This window comes from Ascaphus truei (assembly GCF_040206685.1).
Source record: "Ascaphus truei isolate aAscTru1 chromosome 8 unlocalized genomic scaffold, aAscTru1.hap1 SUPER_8_unloc_1, whole genome shotgun sequence".
NCBI lineage: Eukaryota > Metazoa > Chordata > Amphibia > Anura > Ascaphidae > Ascaphus > Ascaphus truei.
Window position 1 is genome coordinate 796,031 of NW_027453835.1, and position 20,572 is coordinate 816,602.

The 20,572-nt window shown below is 51.5% G+C and overlaps 1 protein-coding gene and 1 long non-coding RNA gene across 2 annotated transcripts; one reads left to right on the forward strand and one right to left on the reverse strand.

Moving 5' to 3' along the window:
* Positions 1–266: 266 nt before the first annotated feature.
* On the reverse strand, positions 267–6,809 carry LOC142473389 (uncharacterized). Its single transcript, XR_012790066.1, has 3 exons — positions 6,427–6,809; positions 4,551–4,642; positions 267–521 (listed from the first exon to the last, which is right to left on the reverse strand). It is a non-coding gene; the product is annotated as an uncharacterized LOC142473389 (long non-coding RNA).
* Positions 282–17,212, forward strand: LOC142473388 (calcium-binding protein 2-like). The gene is made up of 5 exons (XM_075580634.1): positions 282–535; positions 8,177–8,311; positions 15,768–15,877; positions 16,459–16,606; positions 17,059–17,212. Exons 2-5 carry the CDS (start codon positions 8,251–8,253, stop codon positions 17,082–17,084), a joined length of 345 nt encoding a protein of 114 aa, XP_075436749.1. The 5' UTR covers positions 282–535; positions 8,177–8,250; the 3' UTR covers positions 17,085–17,212.
* The last annotated feature ends 3,360 nt before the right edge of the window (positions 17,213–20,572 follow it).

A 20,572-nucleotide genomic window follows, 5' to 3' on the forward strand; every position in this document is an offset into this window, starting at 1 on the left:
AGCTTGGCGGGCACCCAGACGACGAGCTTGGCGGGCACCCAGACGACGAGCTTGGCGGGCACCCAGACGACGAGCTTGGCGGGCACCCAGACGACGTGCTTGGCGGGCACCCAGACGACGAGCTTGGCGGGCACCCAGACGACGAGCTTGGCGGGCACCCAGACGACGAGCTTGGCGGGCACCCAGACGACGACCTTGGCGGGCACCCAGACGACGAGCTTGGCGGGCACCCAGACGACAAGCTCCTTCGATGTATAACACATTATGGGGTCCTCTGCACCTTCCAGCTGGTATCTCCATTCTTCGAGTGCTAATTTCTAGTCTCTTTGATAAAGCGTCTCCCGCGCGAAACACGAAGCGCGAGTGGTTTTTTAACCCTTATGTGCCAATAAACAGACGTTTTACTGCACTTACCTTGCCTGGGGGAGTTTTCTTCGGCTGTGCACCGCCCTCCGTTTCCTGTTCTCTCTGTGCTGCTGCTGTCTGGATTGGAGCACGCCGTGCGGTTCCAGCCACTCGGCCTACAAGGAAGACAGTGAGTAGTGTTACTAAGTGCATGCCTACTCACTCACTTACTCACTCACTCACTCAGATTGTTATACTTCAATCAAGTTAATGTGAATTTTTCAACTCACTGCATATATATTCCTACAATTGCTGGGCAGGAGGAACTGCTGCCGTATATACCCAGTTACTGCTGCCGTATATACCCAGTTACCGCTGCCGTATATACCCAGTTACCGCTGCCGTATATACCCAGTTACCGCTGCCGTATATACCCAGTTACCGCCGCCTTATATACCCAGTTACCGCCGCCTTATATACCCAGTTACCGCCACCTTGTATACCCAGTTACCGCCGCCTTGTATGCCCAGTTACCGCCGCCTTGTATACCCAGTTACCGCCGCCTTATATACCCAGTTACCGCCGCTTTATATGCCCAGTTACCGCCGCCTTGTATGCCCAGTTACCGCCGCCTTGTATACCCAGTTACCGCCACCTTGTATGCCCAGTTACCGCCACCTTATGTACCCAGTTACCGTCGCCTTATATACCCAGTTACCGCCGACTTATATACCCAGTTACCGCCGCCTTGTATACCCAGTTACCGCCGACTTATATACCCAGTTACCGCCGCCTTATATACCCAGTTACCGCCGCCTTGTATGCCCAGTTACCGCCGCCTTGTATGCCCAGTTACCGCCGACTTATATACCCAGTTGCCGCCGACTTGTATACCCAGTTACCGCCGCCTTATATACCCAGTTACCGCCGCCTTGTATGCCCAGTTACCGCCGCCTTATATACCCAGTTACCGCCGCCTTGTATGCCCAGTTACCGCCGCCTTATATACCCAGTTACCGCCGCCTTGTATGCCCAGTTACCGCCGCCTTATATACCCAGTTACCGCCGCCTTGTATGCCCAGTTACCGCCGCCTTATATACCCAGTTACCGCCGCCTTGTATGCCCAGTTACCGCCGCCTCGTATACCCAGTTACCGCCGCCTCGTATGCCCAGTTACCGCCGCCTTGTATGCCGTTACCGCCGCCTCGTATGCCCAGTTACCGCCGCCTTGTATGCCCAGTTACCGCCGCCTTGTATGCCCAGTTACCGCCGCCTTGTATACCCAGTTACTGCTGCCGTATATACCCAGTTACCGCCGCCGTATATACGCCGCTTTATATACCCAGTTACCGCCGCCTTGTATACCCAGTTACCGCCGCCTTGTATACCCAGTTACCGCCGCCTTGTATGTCCAGTTACCGCCGCCTTGTATGCCCAGTTACCGCCGCCTTATATACCCAGTTACCGCCGCCTTGTATGCCCAGTTACCGCCGCTTTATATACCCAGTTACCGCCGCCTTGTATACCCAGTTACCGCCGCTTTATATACCCAGTTACCGCCGCCTTGTATACCCAGTTACCGCCGCCTTGTATGCCCAGTTACCGCCGCCTTGTATATCCAGTTACCGCCGCCTTGTATATCCAGTTACCGCCGCCTTATATACCCAGTTACCGCCGCCTTATATACCCAGTTACCGCCGCCTTGTATATCCAGTTACCGCCGCCTTGTATATCCAGTTACCGCCGCCTTATATACCCAGTTACCGCAGCCTTGTATATCCAGTTACCGCCGCCTTATATACCCAGTTACCGCCGCCTTGTATATCCAGTTACCGCCGCCTTATATACCCAGTTACCGCCGCCTTGTATATCCAGTTACCGCCGCCTTGTATATCCAGTTACCGCCGCCTTATATACCCAGTTACCGCCGCCTTGTATGCCCAGTTACCGCCGCCTTATATACCCAGTTACCGCCGCCTTGTATGCCCAGTTACCACCGCTTTATATACCCAGTTACCGCCGCCTTATATACCCAGTTACCGCCGCCTTATATACCCAGTTATCGCCGCCTTGTATGCCCAGTTACCGCCGCCTTGTATGCCCAGTTACCGCCGCCTTATATACCCAGTTACCGCCGCCTTGTATGCCCAGTTACCGCCGCCTTATATACCCATTTACCGCCGCCTTGTATGCCCAGTTACCGCCGCCTTATATACCCAGTTACCGCCGCCTTATATACCAGTTTCCGCCGCCTTATATACCCAGTTACGCCCGCCTTATATACCCAGTTACCGCCGCCTTATATATCCAGTTACCGCCGCCTTATATACCCAGTTACCGCCGCCTTATATACCCAGTTACCGCTGCCTTATATTCCCAGTTACCGCTGCCTTATATACCCAGTTACTGCTGCCTTATATACCCAGTTACCGCCGCCTTATATACCCAGTTACCGCTGCCTTATATACCCAGTTACCGCTCATTTCTAATGGACATCTACTTGTGCTGAAGGTTTAGATGCACTGTTTGGGTTTTCTGCATGGTTTACCCTGGTAATCATCTAAGGCGAGAAAAAGACTGAATAGCCGCGGGGGGCCAAGATGTGGGATCTGCTCCTTTCTTTGTTAATGCCGTAAGAGGAGCCACCAGGGAAGAAAAGTTCTGAATGAACCTGCGATAGTAATTGGAGAATCCTAGAAAACGTTGAATGGCTTTGAGAGCGGTGGGTTGAGGTCAGTCCAGTATGGCTTTGACTTTAGCAGGGTCCATGGTAAGACCAGTATTAGAGATGATATATCCTAGAAATATGGTAGATGCTTGATGAAATTGGCATTTTTCGAGTTTGGCAAAGAGTTGATTCTCCCGTAGGCGAAGGAGATCTTGTTAGACGTGGGACACATGTTCCTGCTTGGATTTAGAAAAAAATCAGAATGTCGTCCAAATAGATCATCACAAAAAAGTTGAGAAGGTCCCTGAAGATTTCGTTGACAAAATCTTGAAACACCGCTGGGGCATTGCACAGACCAAACGGCATGACCAAGTACTCATAATGTCCATCTCTGATATTGAATGCAGTTTTCCACTTGTCGTCTTGACGAATATGGATGAGATTATAGGCCCCGCGTAAGTCTAATTTAGAGAAGATGTTAGCGCCTTGTAGGCGATCGAAGAGTTCAGATATAAGGGAAAGAGGGTAACGATTTTTAATAGTGATCTTATTGAGACCCCGGTAGTCAATACAAGGTCGTAGCGACCCGTCCTTCTTCTTTACAAAGAAGAATTCGGTACCGGCTGGAGAGGTGGAGTTATGGATGAATCCTCTCTGTAAATTTTCAGTAATATACTCTCTCATGGCTTTGGTCTCAGGCATGGATAGTGGGTAAGAGGCCCTTCTGGGTGGAGACGTACCTGGGAGTAACTCAATAGGGCAGTCAAAAGTGTGATGTGGCGGTAATACTTCCGATATGACTTTATCAAAGACATCACTGAATTCGGCATACTCCTCAGGCAATAGTACCCTTCCTTTCTCCTCGAACGTGGTGGTAGCACAGATACTACTGGATTCCATAATGCAGTGCCTGGTACAGAAGGGACTCCACAGGATGGGATCCTTGTTCAGCCAATCCACCTGAGGGTTATGAACCTGTAGCCAGGGAAGGCCAAGAATTATTCCTACGGAAGGTGTATCACATTGAATTGGATCATTTCCAGGTGATCATCTCCCGTCATAAGATGAAGAACCTTGGTCTCCAATGAAATGAAGGCTGGTTGGAGTGGTCTTCCATCAATGGCCTCCAAGCCTATGGGGTTTTTCTTATGTCTGAGAGGAATGCGATGACGTTCAGCGAAACCTTGGTCTATAAAATTGCCTCCGGAACCTGAATCAAGAAAGGCAAGAGTAGACACAAAGAACCCGTCTCCAGAGAGGGTGATGAGAAGGAGAATCCTAGAAGGGTTATCAGAAGAGATAGGGGCAAGAGAAAGTGTTCCCAATAAGATACTCCTGGTTCTCATGGGAACTTCGCGTTTCCCGACTGTCACGAGAGCTTGCGACAGGCTGTAATTTACACCAAAACTATATATAAATATATATATACCTGGGTTTGAACTGGGACGAGACTTAGATATAACAAATATAATTTATTCCTTGATAAAGGTGAACACACAATAATGTACAAATAACAGGCAAAATATAGACACTTACTTAACATGGAAATGATGAAGCAGTCATATCTGGACTGGCAGTTCATGCAGCACTCTTCATAGTCATCAAGACACCAAAGACATGACAGACCTCTGGCAGGAAGACAGTGCATAGCGTTTCTCTCAGCAATCAGGAAATCATTCAGCAAACGAAGACACAGGAATATAGGGAACAGCAGTTTATATATCCTTTGTCCCTCTATTCTTAACCTTAAGCACAGGGGATTGGTTTTCAATTACCTCCAGCCACTCACTAACGTGGGAAAGCATTCTGACCCATGCCCCCCTGCTAGTTGGCACATGCGCAGTAGAACTCTGGGGTCTCATTTCTGAAGCCCCACATTTGCATCAGGAATGATAGCCAGTCTATCCATTTGGAGTTCTGGCAGGAAAACCTTTGTTGAAAGGTGTGAAGTGGGACACTTAAAGACTGCTCTGGCTTGAGCCTCCTCCGCCCTTAGGTAAACAGGGAGGGTGACAAAATCCTTTGAACAATACTTAAGTCCTAGACATTGGGGCATCTCCTAGGGCCATCTGCTACTTTATGGCCAAAAGAATTTCCTCTGGAACTTACCCATACCTTAAAATACAATATAAAGCATAAAACATATACGTATTAAAATATCCGGTTCCGTTTGGTCTAGCAGGTCCAAACTTCGCAGTTCGCATTGCCAGAACTGGGACACCCTATGGTCCAAAAAGCGACTTGCTACGACCTAAGAAACCGGAGTTACACAAATGTACATTAAATCATTTTAATACAAAAATCTCCATTGAAAAAGAAATCTCAGCTTTTCACTAAATCCCCATTGAAAACAACGGGCTCCGCCACCATGGGTTTCAATGGAGCAACTCCGCCGTTGTAGTCCATGGGGTTTCCTACCATAGACTTTCAATGGGGAACCGCCGCCATTGAAGTCTATGAGAAAATCTACAAATCTTTACAGTCGTCCATACTCCGTCTGGTTGGTCTGAGGGGGCTGGAAATGGGCATGCATTAAAGACGGAACCTTGGCTACATGTCACCCAAATCCCATCCCTCTGGGCATTCCAGAACCAGAGATATGGACTTACACATTTCAACATTTTACACTTAGTCATTTTTTCACCATGCGGCTTTTCTCCCATTGGAATCAATGGTAAAAGCACCGAACTTTCAAGGGGGTCCATACTCCGTCGGGTTGGTCCAAGAGGGTCAAGGATGGTTCTGCAGTGATGCCGGAGCAGTGACTACAGATACCCCAAACCTTGATCCTCTGGTCCCTCCGGAACCGGAGATATGGATTCCTAAAATTCAGCATTTCACACTTAGTCATTTTTCTGAGCCGTTTCTGCCGCCGCCAGCAAAGCCTATGGCGCGACCCGCTCTATCTGGTTCCACCCTTATCGGGGGTCCAGGATTCGGGGACCCGGTTGTGGTCGAGTGGGGGGAAGCCTAGGAACTAGGGGCAAAAAGAATTTTATTTCTAGGTGCCCTAGAACTGTTTATTCCCACATCAATTAACTTTGACCTTGACTCAAGTGATCGTAACTCTTTTTAGACATTGTATCCGCTTTGTGGTTTGCGGTCTGGACGGCAGCCAACTTCTTCTTGGAAAGGTTACCTCGAGGCATCTCCATTGAAGTCAATGGGCCCATTGACTTTCAATGGGAAACCGCCGCTCTCCCTCTCGGACGCCACCCGCTGGTCTTTACAGGAAACAGGACCAAAACAGCACATTCTGCCATTGGAATGCATTGAGCCCGCGCGCGTTACCGGCATCAGGAGATGCCGATTCGATCGCGCGCCAATCGAGCACCGCGCATGCCCGTCATCCGAATGGGAACGGAGCGTGGAGGCGGGTCCAGGGGAAGCCTGCCTTCCGCACATCACTGACCTCAAGGGGTGGCGACTAGGTCGCACGCTACTCGCGCACCGCGCATGTCCGTCTTCGGAGCGGGGGCGGAGGCTGGGAACAGGTCTGGAGGGACAGGTTGACCGCGCACACGCAGTGTAGCCGCTACGAGATCGCATCACTTGAGTGCCAGATGTAAAAGGCAGAAGAGGTGAGTTCCGGCCATCAGGATGGCGAATCCTCACAGCAGGACAGTTTCTAAAAATAACAGGATATAACATAAAATAGAAATCCCTGTACAGTACATTACCCCAATGCCATAGGTTTTCTCCCAGAGAGGTCACTGGCGCAGGAAGATGAGACTTCACGTGTTTGGTCCAAAACACACCTCTCTTGAAATCTGATTTTCATAATAGCTTGCTAAGCTTTAGTAAGATTTTCCCTCATGGAAACAACATAAGACCGCCCCTCCCCCCAACCCCCCTCCCCACCCCCATCGTAAATCAGCTGTGAGATTGACAGTTTTATGACAGAGGGGAAAAAAACCTTGACAAACGACGTTTGAATTTTGCCTCCGTATATAACCGCACTCATAACTTCCCTCCTCTGATACCGAGACACACGTGAGTCACATCAATAGATTCCTGCGCTTATTACCTCTTACCCATGCAGTGTGTGGCCTCGTTACATGCCACTCTGTGCCACGATTACACACATGTAACTCTTAGTATGTACAGTCGATGACATCACATGATATGCTCATTTTTAATAAAGCCTTCCAATGAGCGCATACACTGTGCGTCCCCTCTCTGGAATGTAGAAGTAATTATTCATGAACGTTTAGTTTTCTTTGAGGCTGACAGAATAGTCCCTGGTTATCGTTTATGACCGTCTAAACAACACATGTTACTTTTAGTGGGCTATCCGTGATAGCCCCCCAAATTAAATTCTGTTTGTAGCCCTGCACAGACGCAAGACAATCTTGAACCTGTCATAAACCCAATATATTCTGTTTTTAAACCCAAGTTGTTGCACCCTTAACCCCGGAAGCACCAGATGGATTAAATACATAATATCTCTAGATATTATCATGACACATTAACACTATGCTATTCCTTTACTCAACTTCCCCCCCGCCACACACACACACACAGCTCTGTCACTGCATCACTCTGCTATTCCTGTACTCCCCCAACACCCACACACAGCTGTCACTGCATCACTCTGCTACTCCTATACTCACCCCCCCCCCACACCTCTGTCACTGCATCACTCTGCTATTCCTGTACTCACCCCCCCCCACACACACACACAGCTGTCACTGCATCGCTCTGCTATTCCTGTACTCACCCCTCCACACACACACAGGTCTGTCACTGCATCACTCTGCTATTCCTGTACTCACCCCCCACACACACACACACAGCTCTGTCACTGCATCACTATGCTATTCCTGTACTCACCCCCCCACACACAGACACAGCTCTGTCACTGCATCACTCTGCTATTCCTGTACTCACCCCCCCCACACACACACACACATCTGTCACTGCATCGCTCTGCTATTCCTGTACTCACCCCTCCACACACACACAGGTCTGTCACTGCATCACTCTGCTATTCCTGTACTCACCCCCCCCACACACACACAGCTCTGTCACTGCATCACTATGCTATTCCTGTACTCACCCCCCCACACACAGACACAGCTCTGTCACTGCATCACTCCGCTATTCCTGTACACACACAGCCCTGTGACTTACCCCACTGCTATTTTTCCCCTCCTCCCCAGAGCTGAGAGAAGCATTCAAAGAGTTTGACAGAGACAAAGACGGCTTTATTGGATATAAGGAGCTGGGGGAATGTATGAGGACAATGGGCTTCATGCCAACAGAGATGGAACTGATCGAGCTGTCCCAGAAAATCAGTGAGTGTTCTGCCTGTGAGGCTGGTACTGCCAAGGTGTGTGAGGCTGGCACTGCCACGGTGTGGGAGGGTGAGGCTGGCACTGCCACAGTGTGGGAGGGTGAGGCTGGCACCACCACAGTGTGGGAGGGTGAGGCTGGCACTGCCCCAGTATGGGAGGCTGGCACTGCCATGGTGTGTGAGGCTGGCACTGCCACAGTGTGGAAGGGTGAGGCCGACACTGCCACAGTGTGGGAGGGTGAGGCTGGCACTGCCACGGTGTGGGAGGGGAGGCTGACACTGCCGCGGTGTGTGAGGCTGGCACTGCCTATGTGTGGGAGGGGAGGCTGACACTGCCACGGTGTGAGGCTGGCACTGCCATGGTGTGGAAGGGGAAATTGAAACTACCACGGTGTGGGAGGGTGAGGCTGGCACTGCCATGGTGTGGAAGGGGAGAGTGCTGTGTGTGAGGGGGAGGCTGGCACTGCCACGATGGGAGGTTGAGATTGGCCCTACCGCAGTGTGTGAGGGGGGGGGGGCTGGCACTGCTGCTGTGTGTGTGGGGGGGGGAGGCTGGCACTGCCATGGTGTGGAAGGGGAGGCTGGCACTGTCATGGTGTGGGAGGCTGAGAGTGGCACTACTTGAGTGCCAGATGTAAAAGGCAGAAGAGGTGAGTTCTGGCCATCAGGATGGCGAATCCTCACAGCAGGACAGTTTCTTAAAAGTACAGGATATAACATAAAATAGAAATCCCTGTACAGTACATTACCCCAATGCCATAGGTTTTCTCCCAGAGAGGTCACTGGCGCAGGAAGATGAGACTTCACGTGTTTGGTCCAAAACACACCTCTCTTGAAATCTGATTTTCATAATAGCTTGCTAAGCTTTAGTAAGATTTTCCCCCATGGAAACAACATAAGACCGCCCCTCCCCCCAACCCCCTTCCCCCTAACCCCCATCGTAAATCAGCTGTGAGATTGACAGTTTTATGACAGAGGGAAAAAAACCTTGACAAACGACGTTTGAATTTTGCCTCCGTATATAACCGCACTCATAACTTCCCTCCTCTGATACCGAGACACACGTGAGTCACATCAATAGATTCCTGCGCTTATTACCTCTTACCCATGCAGTGTGCGGCCTCGTTACATGCCACTCTGTGCCACGATTACACACATGTAACTCTTAGTATGTACAGTCGATGACATCACATGATATGCTCATTTTTAATAAAGCCTTCCAATGAGCGCATACGCTGTGCGTCCCCTCTCTGGAATGTAGAAGTAATTATTCATGAACGTTTAGTTTTCTTTGAGGCTGACAGAATAGTCCCTGGTTATCGTTTATGACCGTCTAAACAACACATGTTACTTTTAGTGGGCTATCCGTGATAGCCCCCCCAATTAAATTCTGTTTGTAGCCCAGCACAGACCCAAGACAAGCTTGAACCTGTCATAAACCCAATATATTCTGTTTTTAAACCCAAGTTGTTGCACCCTTAACCCCGGAAGCACCAGATGGATTAAATACATAATATCTCTAGATATTATCATGACACATTAACACTATGCTATTCCTTTACTCAACTTCCCCCCCGCCACACACACACACAGCTCTGTAACTGCATCACTCTGCTATTTCTGTACTCCCCCCATAGCCACACACAGCTGTCACTGCATCACTCTGCTACTCCTATACTCAACCCCCCCCCCCCACACCTCTGTCACTGCCACGATGGGAGGTTGAGATTGGCCCTACCGCAGTGTGTGAGGGGGGGAGGCTGGCACTGCTGCTGTGTGTGTGTGGGGAGGGGTAGGCTGGCACTGCCATGGTATGGAAGGGGAGGCTGGCACTGTCGCTGTGTGTGGGGGGGAGAGGCTGGCACTGCTGCTGTGTGTTTGTGGGGGGGGAGGAGGCTGGCACTGCCACGGTGTGTGTGTGGGGTGGTGGTGGCTTGCACTGCCGCTGTGTGTGTGTGTGGGGGGGAGGCTGGCACTGCTGCTGTGTGTGTGTGGGGGGGGGGAGGCTGGCACTGCAAGTGTATGGGGGGAATCTTTTTTTAACTTAAATACAAAATACAATTATTTACAAGTACACCCAATATTTACAGAATAGCATCCAGAGAATCACACAAACATTACATGTTATCTTACAGAGATTCCCTTCCAAAGAGATTTAAACACGTCTCTCCAACCTCTCAGATTCCCTCTGCTGAGCGCTCTTTATATCTGAGACAACGTGACTCAGAATTATTTCTGCGGCATCACACACTTTTTTAGCGATACCACACATCTGGCGTTCCATAAATGGTATATAGATATCACGTCAATCAGCCACAGGGTCCTATTGTGATGCTGCTTCTGGGTTTCCGGAACGAGTCCGTATGCTACTTGGGGGTAGCTCTGTTTGGTCACATAGGGATTTTTAGATGACTTGCAATTTATTTCCATAAAAATATAGAAAATGGACATTCCAATAAAAAGTGTTCCATGGTTTCTAAAACATTACAGTTTTCCCGCGGACAATTCCTATCATCAACATTCCTGTATTTTAAAAATTCTGCCTGACATACATTTTACTATGAAATAATAACCACGAGACATCGCTCATTTTCTGCGTTAATCTGGGATCAGCGAGTTGCTTTAATACCACATCATGGCTGGTCTCAGGACATCGTCTGAGCTCCAGGCTTATTGGGGGTGTTCTCTCTACAATACTTGTATAGAGTTGCTTCCTTGAAAGCTGTTCAATTTCAGTCCTAGTTATTTGTAATTTTCTAATAACTTTAACCATCCAAATAATACAGTATATGGCGGTAAATATCCAATATTTTGGGTCATTCTTTTGATATTTTCCCCCTCAAACCATTTGTCAAAAAGCGGTGACAACCACTCCTTAAAATAATTCCTCCATATACTTTGTGAGAAAATCCCCTGAAAATTAAAACATAGGAATATTACATTAAAAAATAACTCCGGGTTCACCATATTAAGACCTCCCTTATTTCCAGGCCTGCAAGTGATGTGTCTGCTCACTAAATTGAGCCCGTTTCCCCACAGCATCTGAAAAATACAAATTATTTAAAGAAACCACAACTTTCTCAGGCGGTGGAAATACAAAACTTAAATAGATGAAAATAGGCAGTAAAAAAGTTTTAACAATCCTAATTCTGCTCTCAAAAGAAAATTTCCAATGTTTCCACCTGGTAACTTTGGCTTTGCTTATGCCAAGTTTTTCTTCCCAGTTTTGCTCACCAGAATCTTGACTATTAAATTTGATCCCCAAAATGCGAATATTGTAAAAGACACAGAACATATGCAGATATCAGATGTCAATCAGTGAACAAGTATAAGCAAACCCTCTTCCTGGTGCCCTGTCGAGTGTGTCGGGTACAGTTGTATGCGGGGTCTCTGTGTCGGGTACAGTTGTATGCGGGGTCTCTGTGTCGGGTACAGTTGTATGTGGGGTCTCTGTGTCGTGTACAGTTGTATGCAGGGTCTCTGTGTCGGGTGCAGCTGTATGCGGGGTCTCTGCGTCGGGTACAGTTGTATGCAGGGTCTCTGTGTCGGGTACAGTTGTATGCGGGGTCTCTGTGTCGGGTACTTTTGTATGCGGGGTCTCTGTGTCAGGTGCAGCTGTATGCAGGGTCTCTTGTCGGGTACAGTTGTATGCGGGGTCTCTGTGTCGGGTACAGTTGTATGCGGGGTCTCTGTGTCGGGTAGTTGTATGCGGGGTCTCTGCGTCAGGTACAGTTGTATGCGGGGTCTCTGTGTCGGGTGCAGCTGTATGCGGGGTCTCTGCGTCGGGTACAGTTGTATGCGGGGTCTCTGTGTCGGGTGCAGCTGTATGCGGGGTCTCTGTGTCGGGTGAAGCTGTATGCGGGGTCTCTGTGTCGGGTGCAGTTGTATGCGGGGTCTCTGCGTCGGGTACAGTTGTATGCGGGGTCTCTGCGTCGGGTACAGTTGTATGCCGGGTCTCTGCGTCGGGTGCAGCTGTATGCGGGGTCTCTGCGTCGGGTACAGTTGTATGCGGGGTCTCTGCGTCGGGTACAGTTGTATGCGGGGTCTGTGTCGGGTGCAGCTGTATGCAGGGTCTCTGTGTCGGGTGCAGTTGTATGCAGGGTCTCTGTGTCGGGTACAGTTGTATGCGGGGTCTCTGTGTCGGGTACAGTTGTATGCGGGGTCTCTGTGTCGGGTACATTTGTATGCAGGGTCTCTGTGTCGGGTGCAGCTGTATGCGGGGGTCTCTGCGTCGGGTACAGTTGTACGCAGGGTCTCTGTGTCGGGTACAGTTGTATGCGGGGTCTCTGTGTCGGGTACTTTTGTATGCGGGGTCTCTGTGTCAGGTGCAGCTGTATGCAGGGTCTCTGTGTCGGGTACAGTTGTATGCGGGGTCTCTGTGTCGGGTACAGTTGTATGCGGGGTCTCTGTGTCGGGTACAGTTGTATGCGGGGTCTCTGCGTCAGGTACAGTTGTATGCGGGGTCTCTGTGTCGGGTGCAGCTGTATGCGGGGTCTCTGCGTCGGGTACAGTTGTATGCGGGGTCTCTGTGTCGGGTACAGCTGTATGCGGGGTTTCTGCGTCGGGTGCAGTTGTATGCGGGGTCTCTGCGTCGGGTACAGTTGTATGCCGGGTCTCTGCGTCGGGTACAGTTGTATGCCGGGTCTCTGCGTCGGGTGCAGCTGTATGCGGGGTCTCTGCGTCGGGTACAGTTGTATGCGGGGTCTCTGCGTCGGGTACAGTTGTATGCGGGGTCTCTGTGTCGGGTGCAACTGTATGCAGGGTCTCTGTGTCGGGTGCAGTTGTATGCAGGGTCTCTGTGTCGGGTACAGTTGTATGCGGGGTCTCTGTGTCGGGTACAGTTGTATGCGGGGTCTCTGTGTCGGGTACAGTTGTATGCGGGGTCTCCGTGTCGGGTACAATTGTATGCGGGGTCTCCGTGTCGGGTACAGTTGTATGCGGGGTCTCTGCATCGGGTACAGTTGTATGCGGGGTCTCTGCATCGGGTACAGTTATATGCCGGGTCTCTGCGTCGGGTGCAGCTGTATGCGGGGTCTCTGCGTCGGGTACAGTTGTATGCGGGGTCTCTGCGCCGGGTACAGTTGTATGCGGGGTCTCTGTGTCGGGTGCAGCTGTATGCGGGGTCTCTGTGTCGGGTACAGTTGTATGCGGGGTCTCTGCGTCAGGTACAGTTGTATGCGGGGTCTCTGCGTCGGGTACAGTTGTATGCGGGATCTCCGTGTCGGGTACAGTTGTATGCGGGGTCTCCGTGTCGGGTACAGTTGTATGCGGGGTCTCTGTGTCGGGTACAGTGGTATGCGGGGTCTCCGTGTCGGGTACAGTTGTATGCAGGGTCTCTGTGTCGGGTACAGTTGTATGCAGGGTCTCCGTGTCGGGTACAGTTGTATGCAGGGTCTCTGTGTCGGGTACAGTTGTATGCAGGGTCTCTGTGTCGGGTACAGTTGTATGCAGGGTCTCTGTGTCGGGTACAGTTGTATGCAGGGTCTCCGTGTCGGGTACAGTTGTATGCAGGGTCTCCGTGTCGGGTACAGTTGTATGCGGGGTCTCTGTTTCCGGTGCAGCTGTATGTGGGGTCTCTGTGTCGGGTACAGTTGTATGCGGGGTCTCTGTGTCGGGTACAGTTGTATGCGGGGTCTCTGCGTCGGGTACAGTTGTATGCGGGGTCTCTGTGTCGGGTACAGCTGTATGCGGGGTCTCTGTGTCGGGTACAGCTGTATGCGGGGTCTCTGTCTCTGGTGCAGTTGTTTGCTGGGTCTGTTTCCGGTGTAGCTGCAGTTGCCTCTGCATTAGTGTGTATGTCCTTGCTAATTTGTGGGATAACAATTTCTGTGACCCCAAGTCTCCTTTTCTCATATTCTGCCTGGCTTTTACTCCTGGCTTCATTAGACCTTGAGCCGGTTTTAGCCGCAGTTCTCTTACCCGTCTGGTTCTGAGCCGGACTTTCAGTATTCTCCATTCCAGTTTCTTTCTGCCCAACATTTTCATTCATCTCTTTTTCCACATTTTCTGACTCTTTCTTTTGCTAAAGTTTCTGCACTTTATCTTCCAGGGAAACTTTCTTATCCGCATTCAGATCAGTTTGAGCCCTGGTTCCAACTCCTCTCCCTCCTCCAGGGTCTGTCGCCATCTTGGCGCATAGCTCCTCCCCTTCCTGTGTGTGAGGGGGAGGCTGGCATTGCCACGGTGTGCGAGGGGGAGGCTGGCACTGCCACAGTGCATGAGGGGAGGCTGGCACTGCCACGGTATGTGAGGGGGAGACTGGCACTGCCACGGTGTGTGAGGGGGAGGCTGGCACTTCCACGTGCGTGAGGGGAGGCTGGCACTGCCATGGTGCGTGAGGGGGAGACTGGCACTGCCACGGTGCTTGAGGAGGAGGCTGGCACTGCCATGGTGTGCGAGGGGGAGGCTGGCACTGCCACGGTGTGTGAGGGGGAGACTGGCACTGCTACGGTGTGAGGGGGAGACTGGCACAGCTACGGTGTGCGAGGGGCAGACTGGCACTGCCATGGTGCGTGAGGGGGAGACTGGCACTGCCAAGGTGTGCGAGGGGGAGGCTGGCACTGCCATGGTGCGTGAGGGGGAGACTGGCACTGCCACAGTGCGTGAGGGGGAGGCTGGCACTGCCATGGTGCGTGAGGGGGAGACTGGCACTGCCACAATGCATGAGGGGAGGCTGGCACTGCCACGGTGCGTGAGGGGAGGCTGGCACTGCCATGGTGCGTTAGGGGGAAACTGGCACTGCCACGGTGTGTAAGGGGGAGGCTGGCACTTCCACGTGCGTGAGGGGAGGCTGGCACTGCCACGGTGTGTGAGGGGGAGACTGGCACTGCCACGGTGTGTGAGGGGGAGGCTGGCACTTCCACGTGCGTGAGGGGAGGCTGGCACTGCCACGGTGTGTGAGGGGGAGACTGGCACTGCCACGGTGCGTGAGGAGGAGGCTGGCACTGCCATGGTGTGCGAGGGGGAGGCTGGCACTGCCACGGTGTGTGAGGGGGAGACTGGCACTGCTACGGTGTGAGGGGGAGACTGGCACAGCTACGGTGTGCGAGGGGCAGACTGGCACTGCCATGGTGCGTGAGGGGGAGACTGGCACTGCCAAGGTGTGCGAGGGGGAGGCTGGCACTGCCATGGTGCGTGAGGGGGAGACTGGCACTGCCACAGTGCGTGAGGGGGAGGCTGGCACTGCCATGGTGCGTGAGGGGGAGACTGGCACTGCCACAATGCATGAGGGGAGGCTGGCACTGCCACGGTGCGTGAGGGGAGGCTGGCACTGCCATGGTGCGTTAGGGGGAAACTGGCACTGCCACGGTGTGTGAGGGGGAGGCTGGCACTTCCACGTGCGTGAGGGGAGGCTGGCACTGCCACGGTGTGTGAGGGGAGACTGGCACTGCCACGGTGTGTGAGGGGGAAGCTGGCAGTTGCCACTGTTCTACACTAATTGCCCCGTCTCCTTCCAGCGGGGGGTAAAGTGGATTTTGAGGATTTTGTGGAGCTGATGGGACCGAAGCTTCTTGCAGAGACAGCAGACATGATTGGAGTGAAGGAACTCAGGGACGCCTTCCGTGAGGTACCTGTGGGGGTCCTCAAGGGTCTCTCCTCTCACCGTCCCCCTCTCTCTCTCCTCTCGCCGTCCCCCTCTCTCCTCTCACCGTCCCCCTCTCCTCTCACCGTCCCCCTCTCTCTCCTCTCGCCGTCCCCCTCTCTCCTCTCGCCGTCCCCCTCTCTCCTCTCGCCGTCCCCCTCTCTCTCCTCTCGCCATCCCCCTCTCTCCTCTCGCCGTCCCCCTCTCCTCTCGCCGTCCCCCTATCCTCTCGCCGCCCCCTCTCGCCGTCCCACCTCTCTCGCCGTCCCCTCTCACTGTCCTCCACTCTACTCACTACCCCCATCTCACTGACCCCCCGTCTCTCCTTACTGACCCCCCCGTCTCTCCTCTCACTGACCCCCCGTCTCTCCTCTCACTGACCCCTCTCCTCTCAATGTCCCCCTTTCCTCTCACTGTCCCCCTCCCCTCTCACTGACCTCCCTCTCCTCTCACCGACCCTCCTCCTCCTCACTGTACCCCTCTCCCTATCCCCTCTCTCCTCTCACTGCCCCCTCTGTCCTCTCACTGCCCCCCTCTCCTCTCTCTGTCCCCCCCGTCCCCCCCAGTTTGACACTAACGGTGATGGTCGGATCAGCACACGTGAGCTGCGAGACGCGATGATGAAGCTCCTGGGGCAGCAGCTGCGCCCGCGCGAGGTGGACGAGATCCTGAGGGACGTGGATGTGAACGGGGACGGACTCGTGGACTTCGAAGGTGAGACCGAAATATGCCGTGGTGGGACGGGGAGCAAGTGCCGTGGCCGTGGTGGGACGGGGAGTAAGTGCCGTGGCTGCCGGGGCCGTGGTGGGACGGGGAGTAAGTGCCGTGGCCGTGGTGGGACGGGGAGTAAGTGCCGTGGCTGCTGGGGCCGTGGTGGGATGGGAAGTGCCGTGGCTGCCGGTGCCAGCGCACTTACTCCCCGTCCCACCACGGCACCGGCAGCCACGGCACTTACTCCCCAGCAGCGACTGCTCTCCCCCCCACCCGCAGCGTCTGCTAAGCAGCGTCTGCTCCCCCCTCCATCAGCATCTGCTCCCCCCTCCCCCATCAGCGTCTGCTCCCCCCTCCCCCCGCAGCGTCTGCTTCCCCCCTCCCCCCGCAGCGTCTGCTCCCCCCCCTCTCTCTCTCTGACCTCCCTCTCTATCTGACCTCTCTCTCTTTCCCAGAGTTTGTACGAATGATGTCTCGCTGATGGATACTACAGTATGCGAGACGTCTCGAACAAAGAGAGTGCAGAGTAGAGAGACCGTCAGGAACATGCTTGTGACGGCGTCAGACAGCCTTGTATGTGATTAATAAAAGTGACACTATTTATGTGAACGAGTCCTCCTCCTATATACACGTACTGCTGAGGCAGGGCCCGAGTCCTCCTATATACACGTACTGCTGAGAATTACCCTCCCGGCTTGTACTATTGAACTCTCTTGGTATGTTTGTATATCAAAAGGTGGTCCCCCCCCCTCTTAACTGTGTGCTGCTAATTGACCAACTGGAACAAGCTGATGTATTGGGGGTGGGGGGAGGGTCATATGACTGCTTTAGATGTATAAAACAAATATCCCCCCTGCATTGGCATCTTAAGAGTGATGCATTTAAAGTGACAATAATAGTTAGACTATAGTTTTACTAGAGGTGACTGGTGACTGCATCTTTCTGCAAACTCTCTTACTCAAGGCAACAAACTGTGAGCTTATATGACCACACTTTGATCCCATGCTTGTTAACCTGCATATTTTAACCCCTTTACAACTTATTTCACTGCAGCCTCCCAAAACTGACTGCACAAAATACCTCCCACACCCACTCAGCCCACTGAAACCCAGAACTGACTCTAGCATTGCAATGCAGCAAAACATTTGACAAGGAACAGGCACACCCCTGCTGTTTAGTCTGCACACACTCACTTTGCTCACAACAGCTCCATGCAGCACTGCCTACCTCTGGCATCATGAACCTGCTATGTATCTTAACTTTTTTCTTTCTCCTGGCCTCATGGAGATGTTACTCCCTCTATACACTACAAACTCCTCCATCCTGGCCCACACCCAACATCACCATACACCCTGGACTACTCAAAAGCCTTGCACTATCTACTGAATGTTGGTGGAGAACTCTAAAAACCAGCACACCAACCACTGCTCACTCTAATGGCAAACACCACAAATTTACAACTTGCAAACAACTACCCAAATTTCTACTCATACTATTACTCTCTTTAGCAGGTGATATTGAACCTAACCCAGGTCCTCCCATTTCAGCTCTGTCCCATGCCCCGGAGAATTCCACCTTTAAATTCCAAAAAGGGCTATCTGTCGCCCATATAAATATCCGGAGCCTGCTGCCCAAACTGGACGAACTGAGGGCATGGTGCCTTATGCATAAACCCAAAGCCATCGTTCTTACAGAAACATGGCTAACCCCTAAAACCCCTGATGCACATATCACCATTCAGGGATACTCCATTTTTAGGAGAGATAGGTCAAAGAGAGGAGGAGGGGTGTTATTTTATATTGCAGACACATTACAATTTACACTGTTAAATTGCCCCCCAAGCCCACCCTCTTTTGAAATTCTAGTTGGCAAAATCTGCCTCCCCTTTTCTAAGCCCGTCTTGCTTGCTGGCATCTACTGCCCCCCTAAAGCCCCTCTACAATCCCTGACTGATATCACCCAATTTCTTGCCTCCATTTCCTCTCTGAATGAGAAGAGTGAGCTGCTAGTTTTTGGGGATTTCAACTTCAATTGGCTTGACCCTAAAAACCACAAAATCCAGATACAACTCAAGTCACTTAACCTATCACAACTCATTTCCCAACCCACACGGACAAACCTGAAATCGCATAACCATTCCTTGCTAGACTGGATTCTCTCCTCAAACCCCAGCAGAATCCAATCCTCTGGCATCCTTCCTGATATTTTCAGTGACCATGCAATAGTGTACTGTGTAAGGAAAATTAAACTGCACCATTCAAGCCCTAAAGTTCTCCTCACTAGAACATTTAAAAACTTTAACCCACAAGTTTCTGGATGACCTTACCAACTGCCCATGGCACAGAATCGATTTAATTCCCGACCCTGATTCTGCGCTCGACTATTTCCAATCCGAGTTCTTAAAACTCTGCGATACCCATGCTCCACTACGCAAAATAAGGGTACGGGGGGGCCCACCTTCCATGGGTTACAACTGACCTTATTGCACTCTACCAGCTCAGGGATGCCTTGTGGAAAAGCTACAAAGTAACTGGCACTACCAAGGATCTCACTCACTACAGATGCCTGCGGGACATGTGCACAAGGCAAACAAGGCAGGCAAAAGCACAATATTACTCTGACAATCACCACCAAAATACATCAAACCCAGCTAACTTCTGGAAGGTTATCAACAATATATTCCAGCCTTCTAACCATCAACAGCCAAGTAATATCACTAAGGGGGATATTACTGTGACAAACCCCACTGACATTGCAAATGCATTCAATGATTACTTTGTGGGGTGTGCCACTAACTTATTAGCGAAACGCAGCACAAACCCCAAACATGAATCTCATCCTGGGAGTGCCCACATAGCCCCACCCCCTCCCAACACTGCCCACAATTTTCAATTTAGCCCAGTATCTGAAGAGGAGATTACACAAGCGATCCTCAAACTAAAACTAAGCAGCCAATGTGGACCTGACTTACAACAATCTAGGTTCCTACGACTTGGTGCCCCAGCCATTGCCAAAACAATTGCTTCCATAGTCAACTCTATCCTGTCTGCAGGCCATATCCCTAAGACTTGGAAAACTGCCAGAGTTGTCCCAATCTTCAAAAGTGGGGACAAAAACACAGTCTCAAACTACAGGCCAATCTCACTTCTCCCAATTCTATCCAAAGTCATGGAAAAATGTGTCCACTCCCAAATAAGCGATTTCTATAACAAGACAAATTTCCCTAGCCAATTCCAATCTGGCTTTCGTCCCAAACACTCCACCGTAACTACCCTGCTAAAAGTTTGCAATGAAATCCAGTGTGGAATGGAACGGGGACAACTCACTGGTGCAGTACAGACATACCCCGCATTAACGTACGCAATGGGACCGGAGCATGTATGTAAAGCGAAAATGTACTTAAAGTGAAGCACTACCTTTTCCCCACTTATAGATGCATGTACTGTACTGCAATCGTCCTATACGCACATAACTGATGTAAATAACGCATTAGTAACAGGCTCTATAATCTCCCCGCTTGCGCACAGCTTCGGTACAGGTAGGGAGCTGGTATTGCTGTTCAGGACGTGCTGACAGGCGCATGCGCGAACTGCCGTTTGCCTATTGAGCGATATGTACTTACCCGCGAGTGTACTTAAAGTGAGTGTCCTTAAACCGGGGTATGCCTGTAATAGTTAAGTTTATGTGGATATTTCCCATTTGGTCTGTAATAAATTTGACGTCATCAAGCGGCACCAGCCGAGTGACACAAGTCACGTCTTGAACGAGTCACCAACAGGGATAGCCGGAGTACACACCGGAGAATGTCCCGAACCAGAGTGAAGCAAAAAAAACAAATTGTAGTATAAACCTCAATGGGCGATGTTACGAAAGCGCCCTCATTCAGTCCAACGCGTTTCGTATGTAAAACACATCCAGTCCCATTCCCTGACTGAATGAGGGCGCGTTCCTAACATCGCCCATTGAGGT

Coding starts and splice junctions, on each gene's coding strand:
- LOC142473388 (XM_075580634.1), top strand. CDS start 8,251: ATGAGGACAATGGGCTTCATGCCAACAGAGATGGAACTGATCGAGCTG. Junction 8,312..15,767: donor CGAGCTGTCCCAGAAAATCA/GTGAGTGTTCTG, acceptor GTCTCCTTCCAG/CGGGGGGTAAAGTGGATTTT. Junction 16,607..17,058: donor CGGACTCGTGGACTTCGAAG/GTGAGACCGAAA, acceptor TCTCTTTCCCAG/AGTTTGTACGAATGATGTCT.